Genomic DNA, 15,776 nt, shown 5'->3' with positions numbered 1-15,776 from the left:
ACCAATTAACTGTTGATTTCTTTCATGTAAGTTTGAAACATATCAGAGAACCTTCACTGGTTAAGATAACCTTGGTTTGAATTGACTTTTAAAAACAAGGTTTCACCAGTTTCTGACAGACAATATTCCAACGCGCATATTGAGTATTGTTTTTATTCTATGACTGTGGTGCACATTACCATTTATGTCAGACGTACTTTTTACAAAGAATTACCTGAGTAAATAAGACCATGATCCATCTACCTCTGGGCCCTCCACCATCCTGATAGCTTCAGAAAACAAAGATAATGCAGTTACTAACTACTCATTGCTCTACATTAGCCTACAGCAGATTCAGACACAAAGTGAGGAAGCTCCCAGCAATGGAAAGCTGTTCCATTTTAATAACGTCAAGCAGAAATCTTGTGTAACTATAGAAGAAAAGAGGAGTGTGGGTACGAACACAAGTTCTATCTTAAACTAAATCCATGAAGCAGAACCCAGAACAGCTTCTAAAAGAAACTGGGTGAAGATGTGAAATAATAATTTTGGGGGAAGCGATGGCCTAGTGGTATTATCACTGAGCTATTATTCCAGAAACTCAGCCAATGTTCTGGGGAACCTAGTTTGAATCCCATCACAGCAGATAGTGGAATTTGAGTTCAATACAAAAGGTATCTGGAATTAAGAATCTACTAAGAACCATGAAATCATTGTCGATTGTCTATCCAAGTCACTATTTTCCTTCAGGGAAGGAACTCTGCCATTCTCATCTGGTCTGGCCTATGTGTGACTCCAGACCCACAACAATGCGGTTGACTCTCAGTTGCCCTCTGAAATGGATTAGCAAGCCATTCAGTTGTACCAATCGCTATCAAGTCTCAAAGAAATGAAACTGGACAGATCACCTAGCATCAACTAGGCACTGGAAAAGACAACAGCAGAAACAGCCCTGTTGACCCTCCAAAGTCCTCCTCACTATCATCTGGCTAGTGCCAAAACTGGGAGAGCTGTCTCACAGACTAGTTATGCAATAGCCTGACACAGTCATACCAATGGAATCATACCTTACGGACAATATCCCAGTCACTACCATCACCATTCGTGGATATGTCATGTCCCACCGGCAGCACAGACCCAGCGGAGGTGACACCACAGTGGTATATAGTCAGGAGGGAGTTGCTCTGAGAGTCCTCAACATTGACTCTGGAACCATGAAGTCTTGTGGCTTCAGGTAAAGATGGGCAAGGAAACCTTCTGCTGATTACCATTCATCGTCCTCCCTTAGCTGATGAGTCCATTCCCCTCGATGTTGAGCAACACTTAGAGGGAGCACCGAGGATGACAAGGGCACAAAATGTACTCTGGGTGGGGGGGGGGGAGGATGTGGACTTCAATGTCTGTCAACAAGAGTGGCTCAGCAGCAGTACCACAGATCAAGCTGCTTGGGTCCAAAAGAACATAGCTGCTGGACCAGGTCTATGGCAGATGGTGAGGGAAAAACATGCACTGACCTCATCCTTACCAATCTGCCAGCTGCAGATGTCTCTATCCATGACAGTAGTGGAAGAGCAGGCAGTATGGTAGCTCAGTGGTTAGCACCACTGCCTCACAGAGCCAGGGACCTTGGTTTGATTCCACTCTCAGGTGCCTGTCTGTGTGGAGTTTGCGCATTCTTCCTGTGTCTGTGTGGGCTTCCTCTCACAGTCCAAAGGTTAGGTGGGCGGGTCATGCTAAATTGCCATAGTGTGAAGGGTAGGTGAATTAGCATGGGAAATGCAAGGTTATAGGATTAGAGTGGGTCTGGGTGGGATGCTCTTTGGAGGGCTGATGTGTATCCAACAGGCCAAATGGCCTGCTCCTACAATGTAGAGATTCCATGGAGTGAGCACCGCGTAGTCCTTGTGGAGATGAAGTCCCACCTTCACATTGAGAACAACCTCCATCGTGTTGTGTAGCACTATCACTGTGCTAAATGGGACAGACTTTCAACTAGCAACTCAAGACTGGACATCCATGAGGTGCTGTGGACCATCAACAACAGCAAATTTGTACTCCAGCATAATCTGTAACCTCATGGCCTGGCATATCCCCCAGTCAACCATTACCATCAAGCCAGACGATCAATCCTAGTTCAATGGAGAGTGCAGGAGGGCATGCCAGGAGCAGACCCAGGCATACCTGAGGTATCAACCTGGTGAAGCCACCAAACAGAATTACTTGCATGCCAAACAACACAAGTAGCAAGTGATAAACAGAGCTAAGTGATCCCACAACCAACGGATTAGATCTAAGCTCTGCAGTCCTACCACCCGATAATAAAACAACTCACAGGAGGAGAAGGCTCCATAAATATCTCCATGCTCAATGATATAAGGGCCCAGCACATCAGTACAAAAGATAAGGCTGAAGTATTCGCAGCAATCTTCAGCCAGGAGTACCAACCAGTTGATCCATCTCAGCTTGCTCCACTCGTCCCCAGTATTACAGATACCAGTCTTCAGCCCATTTGATTCACTCCATGTGATGCCAAGAAATGGTTGTAGACACTGGATACTGCAAAGGCTACGGGTCCTGATGACATTCCAGCAATAGTACTGAAGACTTGTGATCCAGAACCTGCCTGTCTCTTAGCCAAGCTGTTCCAGTACAGTTACAACACTGGCATCTACCCGACAATGTGGAAAATTGCCCAGGTGTGTCCTGTACACAAACAGCAGGACAAATCCCTGCTGTTTATGTATAGGACATACCTGGGCAATTCCCGCCCCATCGTTCTACTCTTGATCATCAGTAAAGTGATGGAAGGTGTCAGTAACAGTGCTATCAAGCAGCATCTGCTCAGCGACACCCAGTTTGGATTCCACCGGGGTCACTCAGCTCCTGACCTCATTACAGCCTTGGTTCAAACATGGGTAAAAGAGCTGAATTCGCGAGGTGAGATGAAAGTGACAGCCCTTGACATCAAGGCAGCATTCGACCGAGTGTGGCGTCAAGGAGCCCAAGCAAAACTAGAATGAATGGGTATCAAGAGCTAACTCTCTGGTGTTTAGAGACATACCTGACACGTAGGAAGATGGTTGTGGTTGTTGGAGATCAAGCATCTCAGCTCCAGGACATCTCTGCAAGAGTAGTGTCCTAGGCCCAACCATCTTCAGCTGCTTCATCAATGACCTCCCCTACATCATATGGTCAGAAGTGGCTATGTTCTCCAGTGATTGATTGCACAACATTCAGCAACATTCACGACTCCTCGGCTACTGAAGCAATCCATGTTCAAATGCAACAAGATCTGGACAATATTCAGGCTTTGGTTGACAAATGGCAAGTAACATTCGTGCCACTCAAATGCCAGGCAATACCTATCCCCAATAAAAAGCAATGTAACCAACTCTCCTTGACATTCAACAATGTTACCATCACCGAATCCCCCACTACCAACATCCCGGAGGTTATCATTGACCAGAAACTCAACTGGAACTACCACATAAATACAGTGGCTATAACAGTAGGTCAAGGGGCTAGGAATACTGCAGTGAGTAACTCACCTCCTGACTCCCCAAAGTCTGTCCGCTGTCTACAAGGTACAAATCAGGAGTGTGATGAAATACTCCCCATTTGCCTGAATGAGTGCAGCGCCAAAAACACTCAAGAAGCTTGACACCAGCCAGGACAAAGCAGACCACTTGATTAGTACCAAATCCACAAGCATCCACTCCCTCCCCCACCGATGCTCAGTAGCAGCAGTGTGTACCATCCTGCATATAAACTGACGTTTTCCCAGACACCATCAGTTCTGAGGAAGGGTCACTAGACCCGAAACGTTAAGTCTGTTTTCACCTCCACAGATGCAGCCAGACCTGCTGAGCTTTTCCAGCAACTTTGCTTTTGTACCGTTTACAAGATGCACTGCAGAAATTCACCAAAGATCCTCAGACAGCACCTTCCAAATCCATGACCACTTCCATCTAGAAGGATAAGGGAAGCAGATTTATGGGAACACCAACTCCTGCAAATTCCCCTCCAAATCACTCACCAACCTAGCTTGGAAATATACCTCTGTTCCTGCACTGTCACTGGGTCAACATCCTTAAATTCCCTCCCTAATAGCATTTTGAGTCAACCCACAGCAGGTGGACTATAGCAGTTCAGCTCACCACCACCTTCTCAAGAGGGCAACTAGGGATGGATAAGAAATGCTGGCTGAGCCAGCGATACTCACATCCCATAAATGAATAAAATAAAATCATTTTAATGGGTACAGAAAATGAACATCCATCTGAGAGGGCACCAAGGGCCTCAGTTGAACCTGAAAGATGGCACCTTGGACAGTTTGGAGTTTCAGCCTTGAATTTTGTGCTGGAGTCTCTGGCGTGGGCCTGAAACCCACAACTTTCTGACCTGGAGATGAATGCACTATTCAGTGAGCCACGGCCGACACTCAAACCATTCTGTGTAAAGAAGTGTTTTTCTGAATTCTCAGTATTAGAGTCTATCTTACATTTATCATTCTCTAGTTTTGAAACCTCCTGCCTCGCTACACAAATGGAAACATTTGCTGACATTTTACATTGAGTACAAGTCACTGAATGGGACTACGTCATTATTTGCAAGAGGCTATTCACAAAAGTTTCTCATTTACAAAACAGAACAATACCCCAAGAGTAGCTGAAATACAGCATGGTTCATGCAGCTAGCTTGTACCAATTCTTCATTGTAGATCAATCATTAAATTAGTGTTCCGTGCGGTCTTTATTCCATTGTTTCTCTTCCTCACCTCTGCTATCATCACTCCAGGGATGCAAAAGGATCTGTTATAATTACAAGCTAGTGGCTCACAAATCAGATTTCTCATGACATTTGCGTATTTCTTTGTTTGCGTAGCCGACATTGCAAATGACTAACTTAAAATTACTCAGTCTTTTAATTCCGTTCCCCCAAAGAGATTTGAAATCAAGGAAATGAAGATGTTCCCATTGCTACAACACCTCGCCGCCCATAACTGCATTAACTATCATGTTGCTCCTCACACCAGGTTACAAAATGATATTGAACTGTAATACAAGTTTTGTGTGAGGTACTTAGATCACCAGCTAAATGACAGGAATACTTGGAGCAATTTAATTTTAAATGACAGCAGAAGATTGTAAAAGACCTCCAGTTCTACCTGAAAGTCATATCTTACTGAATGTGGGGAAGAGAAAAAGTAGCATTAAAATTTAAATGGCCACAGAGCTGGCGTATTCCTGACATACTGAAGGTAAGTGGGATCGTTTCCCCACCTTGACATTGCTTGCTTTTCTAGTATCGGAATTCCACTGACATGGGTAAGCAAGTACCACAGAAATATTGGAGACAACACACTGACATATTCCACTCCTTTCATCACCGAAGAAGCAGAGATGAACAGGCCAGTCCATTGAAGTATTTCTCCTAGGTAGTTTGGGTGGCGACTGTACGACCAGAGTCCAGTCTGAATGAATTTGCCCTGATTGGGGAGAAAAAAAACATTGTAGACTCCTGCAAGAACATGTCTTCCCCATTAAACCTGCCACACTGAACAAAAATGTAAGTTTGTGACAACTTATTTTATTGGCAAAGACCCTAATGCTACTGTGTCCTGTCCTGTGAGACAGCTTATGATCAGAAAATTCGCACAGGCTAATGAAACTAAAAATCTTTGTTACAGTTTTTAATCATTTACAACTGAGCAGATTTCAACAATATGCCAGTTGTACTATTTGTACAAGTAGATTTATCGAGCACAATTTCCCTGTCGTAAACGCATGCTGACTCTATGCAATCCTGTCACTATTTTCCAAGTGCTCTACTATTAAATCTTTTATCGTTCTATAGCTTTAGAGAGTAATGGCTACTTGGAAGTGAATAACCGAGTGACCATTGGTCCTTTTGTCAGGAACTTAATCTGATGATTGAGTGTTATTTTTCTTCGAACGTAAACCAGCTGTCAGCATTGTAACCATCTGCTTGTGTTTAATGGCCCAATATGACCAACATAAAGGTGGACAGTCATTGTGGCAGTTTTGCTGATACTTCTAGTTCATTAGCAGGGAATACTGCAATGTTTTTTCACTCATTGAAATGTGTTTTCTTGGAAAGAAACATGGTAACTCACCTCCTGGCTCCCCAAAGCCTGCCCACAATCTACAAGTCACACGTCAGGAGTGCAAGGGAATATTCCCCACATGCCTGGATGAGATCAGCTCCAACAACACTCAAGAAGCTCAACACCATCCAGGTCAAAGCAACTCATTTAAATGATGCCTCATCCATTACCATTAACATTCACTCCCATCGCCACTAATGAACCATCTACAAGGTTCACTGCAGCAACTCACCTGGCCCCCTCCTCTGACAGCACTTTCCAAACCCTTGACCTTTACCAACTAGAAAGATAAGGAAACCAGATGCAAAGGAGCACCCCTGCCTACAAGTTCCCCTCCAAGCCACACATTATCCTGACTTGGAGCTAATATCACTGTTCCTTCACTTTACCATCTTAAAAATTTAGTCCCTTTCTAAAAGCACTGTGTAGATACTGACACAGTGGTGTGGCTCAATAAGGAAACTCACTGCCATCTTCAAGGGCAGTTAGGGATGGGCAATAAATATTGATGCAGCCAATTTGTTGCTAAATTGCAACACACCCCATGAAAAAAAGTTAAGAAAATATTAATCCAAATATCCTGGAAACTGCATTATAAATTATGCCACTGCATTCCCTTGCACCTACCACCATGGGAATAAATAAGTGAGGGGTGGGTGCGTCATTAAAGGTATAGTAAAATTCACTTACAACATTATCAGGATGATTTTTGAAATTCCACTTCTGCTGGTCTGCAATTGCTTCTGTAACAAAGCCCAAAACCCAGATTATCCATCCGGTATAATCCCGGACACACAAGGGCTGGTCCTTTCCTCGAGTGTTTAGAATTAGTGTGGGAAAAAGCGTTACAAAGATCCAAACACCTAGAAAATAGGAATAAAACTTCGGTTCAGGTGGCACAACTGAAATAACCATTTAAGAGATTCTTAGTTATAGCATTTTAGCGCCATCTAATGTTGTTTCACTGCACAGCATTGCTTGTAGTACTGCAGCCCAGATGGCAATTTTTTTAAAAATGCTGGCATTGTGGGATGGAGAAATGTATCAATGTGTCTCCCGATGGACATTCAAAGATGTACCCAGGAAACTCAGTTGTAATCAGAATGATCAAAGCCACAGTGGTGCTTAGATATGGCTTCTATGCTATCTACATTAACTACAACTGTACAAATTTCCAGATGAGAACACTTAAATTTTCCTATTTTGGATTGAACAACAGTCCTGCTCTGCTACTTAACATCATGACCAAGTGATAAACTGAATTCCACTACCCAGCTATAAAACAATTGACTAGGAGATCAGAAATCTCTACTCTTGCTGAAACAATGCCAGGGGATCTGCAATGATTACTAGTTGGAAGAAGGAAAAGCTATGGTTGACAACCTTGCTTAAAGAATCAACTTAAATGGTTTTAGGAGTCCAGGAAAGTCAGCTTTTTTTGGAATAGGAATTGTGAGTTAAGTTAACCCAAAGATGCTAACCAGATCTTAACTCTAATCGTGCCTTGCTTATTTATCACCTTGTTCTTGCTGATCTATATCAGTTCCTGGTCTGGCAATGCTCTATTTTAAAATTTTCATTCTCATATTCAAATTCTTCCATGACCTTGCTCTATTTATGTACATTCCTCTAGTTGTCACAACTCTCAGCTATCACTGCACTCGTTCAATTCCAGCCTCTTGCGCATCCCCAATTTTAAACGCTCAACCATTAGTGGCCATACCTTCAGCTGCGTGGCTAGTAAATCTCCTGAAATCTCTCCAACTCCCAACCTCCTCCTTTAAGATCCTCCTCAAAACCAATATCTTTGACTAAGCTTTCAGACAACTGTCTCATTATCTCCTTTCATGGCTCAGTGTTAAATTTGATCACTGATGTTCTTGTAAGGTAGCTTGGTGTGTTTTAATATGCATAGTGGTAAGCTTAAAAGTGATATCTTCAAATCTGACCATTAAGGGTTAATTGTCATGGCAATGAGTAACTGAAGGAAAGAGGGGAAAGTACAAGAAAAACAGGCTGAATGCAACAACAGCCAGTTTTGACTGGGAGATAACCACATGACATCGAATTGTCCATGCGAACTGTCTTGTTCAGTTAGATGGGGCCACCTGGATCTATTTCTCAGCCTATTTTGAAGCTTGGAAAAGTACAGCAGTCATTTTGAAATAGGGATTCAGCATGCACTCTTAGATCCATAATAGTATTAATATCAGGGGCTTCACTCCACTCATGGGACTTTCCACCATCAGGCTGGGGTTTTCAAGACCAGATCCATGAAATCTTAGATAGAGCTCCAAGTGTCACTGTCACCAAAGTCTCCAATGGGTAGAAGGCAGTGTGAGATTCACTTGTTTGTATAGGTATGGATATTGTGGAGTTTAAGCTGATAGATTCACTCATTAGTTTGCATGTTTCTCTAATGTATGGAGTCATGAGTCATACAACAGAGAAACAGACCCTTTGGTCCAACCAGTCCATGCCCACTAGATTAAGCTAATAAATTTGCTTCGTATTAAAGTGCATGTGTCTTCTTGTATTCATGTTGATCATACCTTAAAGAACCGATTAGCTACTATAAGCCTAAGAATATGCTATACTAGGAATGCTACATAAATGTAGGTTTTTGGCGTTAGCCAGCCCTGGTAAAATACAACATTGACTGTGTGGTGCATCTCCAATGTCAAAAACAATGTTTCTAAAAATCAAAGCTGTTCCATTTCTCCCAGGGTGATTCGCTTTTATTGAACAGAAGCCCCACTCTTAAAGAAGAATAATTTAATTTCTTCTGAGTCTGTGACGAGAGTTGTACTGTACAAAGTCCATCGCTGCCGCCTTCCCAAAGTACCTGCGGGGAAAGGGCCCATGAATGGCCAATCCTTGGTTCACTCTGGTGACTGGCTGCAAGACCTACTGCTACCCATCCAGTTGGCAAAGGAAGGCCATTCAAACACAGATGAATGGGGAAAACATACAGTCAATAAACTGATACTTTGAAAAAAGAAAGAAAGCCCAGAATTTTCAAGGAATCTTACCTTGAAGTGTCCAGTAAACAAAGAACTGCTTTGGGCTGGTGCGAACTTCATTGAATCGTCTATCACGGCCTTCCTTCAACACTCTGAAGAACAGAAACAAGCCTAGCCTGGAATTGAGAAAAGGCTCTCCGTTATGTCTTAGGCATGTAACTCTTTTTGTTAACAGTCCATTCTTCTCTATTAAGTTGTTGCATAACTGTTTAAAGTGATCTATACATTTTGTTATCGATGCCAAGAGGGAGGCACTCTTGACTAGAGCTCTTGCATCAGAACTAAGGGGAAAATACTTTGCCCTGAAACCATCTTTAAACATTTTAATACAATATCAAGAGAAAGTTTGGGGCCAACTGAATCCAGAGTGATGCACAGCAAGACTCCCGTGAAGAAACAAAAACAGAAATTGCTGGCAAAACTCAGCAGGTCTGGCAGCATCTGTGGGAAGAAAGCAGCGTTCATGCCTCCAATCTGGTGACTCTTCATCAGAACTGTTAGCAGCTCGGAAGAAGTAGTATTTATTCTGAAGAAGTTGTTGGAGAGGGCAAGGTGAGTGGACAGGTGGGGATGGAGCCCACAGAGAGACAGATATATGAAAGGGGGAGATAAACAAGGAGATTATGAATAGCGGGCTGGGACAGAAGAAAAGCTGAACAATTTCAAATGGTATCAGAGATAATGGGAACTGCAGATGCTGGAGAATCCGAGATAACAAAGTGTGGAGCTGGATGAACACAGCAGGCCAAGCAGCATCTCAGGAGCACAAAAGCTGACGTTTCGGGCCTAGACCTCTCTGATGAAGGGAGAGCACACTGTGAGCAATGAATGCAGTAAACCAGATTGAGTGAAGTGCAGGTAAAGCACTGTTTTACTTGGAAGGTTTGTCTGAAGCCTCGGGTACTGAGGAGGGAGGAACAGACAGCTGTTACACTTTCTACGATTGTAGGGGAAGATGCTGTGGGGGTGTGAATAGAGGTTGGGAATGGACATAGTGTCCCAGAGGGAGCACATACAGAATGCTGACAAGGGAGGTGACGGGAATATGTGTCAGCTCATGGCATGCCACCGGAGGTGACAGAAATGGCAATTTACAATCCTTTGGATGCAGAAGCTGGTGGGTGTCAAGTGAGGACCAGAGGGACCCTATCATTGTTGTGGCAGAGAAAGGAAGAGATGAGGGCAGAGTGTGGGAGATGGGTTGGACACAGCTACGGGCCCTGTCATCCACGGTAGCAGGGAATCGTTGGTTTAGGAAAGAGGTGGACATTCCTGAGGTTCCCTTGTGGAAGGTGGCATCAGTAGTTCAGATCCAATGGAGACAGACAAACTGGGAGAATGGGATGGAGTCCTTACAGGAAGCAGGCTGTGAGGATGTACAGTCGAGGTAATTGTGGGAGGTGGTGGGGTTGTAATGTATATTGGCAGCAAGCCTATCACCAGAAATGGAAACAGAGATGTTGGGGTTTTTCTTCTGTCCTGCTCTGCTATCCATAATCTCTTCAATTACTTACCCCTTTCGTACCTCTGTCTCTCTCTGGGCTCCATCTTCACCTATTCACTCAACTCTCCCATTGCCCCCTCACCTCCCCAACTTAGGCTTCACCAACATAAGTTAGAACAACTCAGAGATACCCACACTCCTCTGAAACATCCCTCTCTTCCCCTTCCCTATGACTCAATCCTTTCTCCTGACCCCACCATTTGTTTGATATTTATGATCACTTCTGACCTCCCGCTCTCTGATACTAAATGTTCTGTACTCAACAAAGGTCTGCACCCCCACCTCAACAAGTTTCAGGCACGACCAATGTTGAACTCTTCTCCTGTCAAAATGGGAGCTGGTCACTCCTCTGCCAACTTAGCCAGTGCCAATGCTTGGAAAAGTGCACGCAAGAAAACAGCTTGGACAGAAAATTTCATACCAAATCAAACACTGGTTTTTGAAATATGTTTTGAAAAGTGTGAATCAATCCAGTTTCTTAAATCAGCTGGAGTAGTTTTGGAGTAAAAATAAAGCATGCAGATACCGGCTCAAGTTTCTCTGCTGAATTCTGCTTTTCTGCATTCTCACCTCAAGCCCCACACGGTTACCAAAGTATTCTGTATTTTCTGTCGACGGTATCTGGTGCCGTTCCACCTATAACTCAGGTGAGTCAAGAGGATGAATGTCCCTGATCCTGTAAACAGGTGAACTGTATGTTACAGAGTGGAACTGCAGCGTGTGAAACAGATACTTAAAAAGGAGAAATACTGGGAATAGCCTGCAGATGCTTTTTGATTCAAGTGAAAGAACCGAAAAGCCCACTTCACCGTTAAGATTTGCTCTTTATTAGCAGCTGTGCATTTCTCTTCAACAGTATAACTGAGAAATGGTTTGTGCACAATTTGAGTTTATCCTCCACCCAGCAGTATCCTAATCCCATGTACCTGCTATATCCCCATATCTTCATGTCCTCTTTCATTCAACCACTGATCTAACCTATTCTTTAAACATTGATATAGAATCTTACAGAACAGCTACATTCAGCTCGTCATCCCCAAGCTAGCTCCTTGGTAGGGCCATCCAATTAGTCCCACTTCCCTGCTTTTCTCCTCCCAGAGCTCTACACACTTTTTCCCATTAAGTGTAAGTGTACATCCAAGGCCCTCTTGGAAGTTACCACCTAAACCGCTACCTCCGCCATTTTAGACTGTGGTGAAAAAGAAATCTAATTTTATCCTATTGGTGCTTTCTTTCACCATAAATCTGTCTTCAATTAATAACTCTTTTTTGCTGCCTTGATTACAAACACTGTCCTATAAATAATTCAAAGCTGCTCAATCATCCCATATGACCATAAGATATAGGGACAGAATTAGGCCATTCAGCTCATCATGTTTGCTCTACCATTCAATCATGGCTGATATGTTTCTAAACCCCATTCTCCTGCCTTTTCACTGTAACCCTTGATCCATTTACTAATGAGGAACCTATCTAACTCTGTCTTAAATACACTCAGTGACTTGGCTTCCACAGCCCTCTGCATCAATGAGTTCCACACAGTCACTACCCTATGGCTGAAGAAATTCCTCCTTATGTCAGTTCTAAAGGGTCATCCCCTCACTCTGAGGCTGTGCCCTCAGGTCCTATTCTCTCCTGCGAGTGGAAACATCTTCTCCACATCTATACAGGCCTCTCGGTGTTCTGTAAGTTTCAATGAGATCCACACCATATCCTTCTCAACTCCATCGCGTATAGACCCAGAGTCCTCAACTGCTCCTCAATATGACAAAACGTCCATCTCCAGAATCATCCTTGTAAATATCCTCTGGACCCCCTTTCAATGCCAGCATATCCTTTTTTAGATATGGGACATAAAACTGCTCACAATATTCCAAAGATAGTAGGAACTGCTGATGCTGGAGAATCTGAGATAACAAGGTGTCGAGCTGGATGAACACAGTAGGCCAAGCAGCATCAGAGGAGCAGGAAGGCTGACGTTTCGGGCCTAGACCCTTCTTCAGAAATGGAGGAGGGAAAGGGGGTTCTGAAATAAATAGGGACAGAGGGGGAGGCAGATAGAAGGTGAATAGAGAAGAAGATAGGTGGTGAGGAGACAGACAGGTCAAAGAGGTGGGGATAGAGCCAGGAGAGGTGAGTGTAGGTGGGGAGTTAGGGAGGGGATAGGTCAGTCTGGGGAGGACAGACAGGTCAAGGGGGCGGGATGAGGCTAGTAGGTAGGAGATGGGGGTGGGGTTTGAGGTGGGAGGAGGGGATAGGTGGGAGGAAGGGCAGGTTGAGGAGGCGGGACAAGCTGGGCTGGTTTTGGGATGTGGTAGGGGGAGGGGAGATTTTGAAGCTTGTGAAGTCCACATTGATACCATTAGGCTGCAGGGTTCCCAATCAGAATATGGGTTGCTGTTCATGCAGCCTTTGGGTGGCATTGCAGGAGGCCCAGGATGGACATGTCATCTGAGGAATTTGGGGGGGGGGGGGAGGAGTTGAAATGATTTGCGACTGGGAGGTGCAGCTGTTTAGTGCGAACCAAGCGTAGATCTTCTGCAAAGTGGTCCCCAAGCCTCCAGTTGGTTTCCCCGATGTAGAGGAGGCCACAACAGGAATAGCGGATGTGCAGGTGAACATCTGCTTGATGCAGAAAGTCTTCTTGTGGCCTGGGATGGGGGTGAGGGAGGAGGTGTAGGGGCAGGTGTAGCACTTCCTGTGGTTGCAGGGGAAAAGGGTCAGGTGTGGTGGGGTTGGAGGGGAGTGTGGAGCGGACAAGGGAGTCACGGAGAGAGTGGTCCCTCCTGAAAGCAGATAAGCGTGGGGAGGGAAAAATGTCTTGGGTGGTGGGGTCAGATTGCAGATGGCGGAAACGTTGGAGGATGATGCGTTGTATCCGGAGGTTGGTGGGGTGGTATGTGAGGATGAGGGGGATTCTGTTTTGGTTGTTATTGTGGGGACGGGGCGTGAGGGATGAGTTGCAAGAAATGCAGGAGACACGGTCAAGAGCGTTCTCGACCACTGAGGGGGGCAAGTTGTGGTCCTTGAAAACCGAGGACATCTGAGATGTGCGGGAGTGGAATGCCTCAGCGTGGGAGCAGATGCAGCAGAGGTGAAAGAATCGGGAATACAGAATGGCATTTTTGCAGCAAGGTGGGTGGGAGGAGGTGTATTCTAGGTAGCTGTGGGAGTCGGTGGGCTTGAAATGGATCTTGGTTTCTAGGTGGTTGTCAGAGATGTCCAGGAAGGAGAGAGAGGTGTTCGAGGTGGTCCAGGTGAACTTAAGGTTGGGGTGGAAGGTGTTGGTGAAGTGGATGAACTGTTTGAGCTCCTCTGGGGAGCAGTAGGCGGCGCCGATACAGTCATCAATGTAACGGAGGAAGAGGTGGGGTTTGGGGCCTGTGTAGGTGCGGAAGAGGGACTGTTCCACGTAACCTACAAAGAGGCAGGCATAGCTGGGGCCCATGCGGGTACCCATGGCCACCCACTTAGTCTGTAGGAAGTGGGAGGAATTGAAAGAAGTTGTTGAGGGTGAGGACGAGTTCGGCCAAATGGACGAGGGTGTCGGTGGAGGGGCACTGGACTGGGACTGCTGCTTGGCCTGCTGAGTTCATCCAGCTCTACACCTTGTTATCACAATATTCCAAATGGGGCCTGATCGGAGCCTTACACATTCTCGGCAATACGTCCTCGATTTTGCATTCTAACCCGCTTGAAATGAATGCTAACAATGCATTTGTTTTCCTAACTGCCAGCTGAACCTGCAAGTTAACCTTAAGAGAATCCTGAATTGGGACTCCCAAGTCCCTTTGTGTTTCAGATTTCCAAAGCCTTTCCCTGATTCTATTCTTTCTACCAAAGTGCATAACCTCACACTTTCCCACATTATATTTCATACTCCATTTCTTTGGCTACTCTCCTAACCTGTCCAAATTCTTCTGCAGCCTCCTCTCTTCTTTGATACCACCGGTCCCTCCACCTACCTGTATGTCATCTGCAAACACAGCAATGATGCCTCAGTTTCTTTGTCCAGATTGTTAATGTATAATATGAATAGTGTGGTCCCAACATGGACCCCTGTGGAACTGTACTAATCACTGGCTGCCACCCTGAAAAAGACCCCTTTATCCCTACTCTCCGTCTTCTGCCAGTTAGCCAATTCTCGATCCATGCCTGTACCTTGCCCCTAACACTATGGGCTCTTGTTATTATTTAGCTGCCTCCTGTGCAGCACCTTGTCAAAGGCCTTCTGGAAATCCAAATAGATCATGTTCACTGTCTCTCCTTTGTTGAACTTGCTCATTAGATTATTACAAAGTATTCGAATACAATTCACTTGCATAAGTTAAAGGATAATTATAATGATCAATTTTCTATAAACATAACTCATAACGAAAAACCAGTGTGTTCTGTGGCTACATGATAGAGCGTTACAAAAGTTATGCAACGACAAACACTGAACAATGTTTCACAACGCTCACTTTATGTAATTGGCCACGCATTTCAAGACACAAAAGATTAAAGGAGAAAAATCCAGTAAGAAGTGGGCGAGTGTAAAAAAACAACACTGGAAACTGAAGTCTCATTCAATTTCCCCCACTCCTCGCTGTTAACGCTTGTAAATTTCTTGTCACTGCAGTCTGGACCCACCGCCCACAAAACACTAACCAGCCAAGTCATAAAACTTTTCGGTTTGCAGAATGCTCGCTGCAGCCCAGAGGACCCACTGAATGGTCAAATCGATCATCGCACATTTCACCAGGATTGAACCCATCGCTGAGCGGTACAAAACTGAAAGCTCAGGTTGTGTCAGGCAGCTCTCACAGAGCGGAAGTGCCCTGGAAAAGGGGTTGTGTTTTTCCTGTATGGTCGAACAGATTGACACTATGTGTATTGTAGTATATTAGAATACACAGAAGAAAATAACGCCCGTTGAGTTTAGACGTTATAGTCTTCCCTGCAGAATTATAGGACAATTTCTTGTCTGCAGTTGCAGGAAAGTAACCGATTCACGCAGCTCTGTCAAAGATATTTTAACACCGCAACCCGAATTCATAAACGAAAAGGAAAAAAAATGCATAACACTGCGTTTCACCCCTTGTTTGGAGGGGAGGCAGCAGACAATTTGGGAAGCATCCAAAATGGTCACAGCACACACAAA

The 15,776-nt window shown here is 44.6% G+C and overlaps 1 protein-coding gene across 1 annotated transcript; it reads right to left on the bottom strand.

Annotated features, from left to right (window-relative positions):
- On the bottom strand, nt 1–15,435 carry si:ch211-210c8.6 (uncharacterized). The gene is made up of 5 exons (XM_048523569.2): nt 15,284–15,435; nt 11,204–11,309; nt 9,139–9,245; nt 6,797–6,969; nt 1–5,467 (listed from the first exon to the last, which is right to left on the bottom strand). The coding sequence occupies exons 1-5, from the start codon at nt 15,387–15,389 to the stop codon at nt 5,192–5,194; spliced, it is 768 nt and encodes a 255-aa protein (XP_048379526.1). The 5' UTR covers nt 15,390–15,435; the 3' UTR covers nt 1–5,191.
- Nucleotides 15,436–15,776: the final 341 nt, after the last annotated feature.

This window comes from Stegostoma tigrinum, chromosome X, assembly GCF_030684315.1.
Source record: "Stegostoma tigrinum isolate sSteTig4 chromosome X, sSteTig4.hap1, whole genome shotgun sequence".
Lineage (NCBI taxonomy): Eukaryota > Metazoa > Chordata > Chondrichthyes > Orectolobiformes > Stegostomatidae > Stegostoma > Stegostoma tigrinum.
Note: the sequence above shows the minus strand (reverse complement) of the source record. Positions and strands in the feature narration are given on the sequence as shown.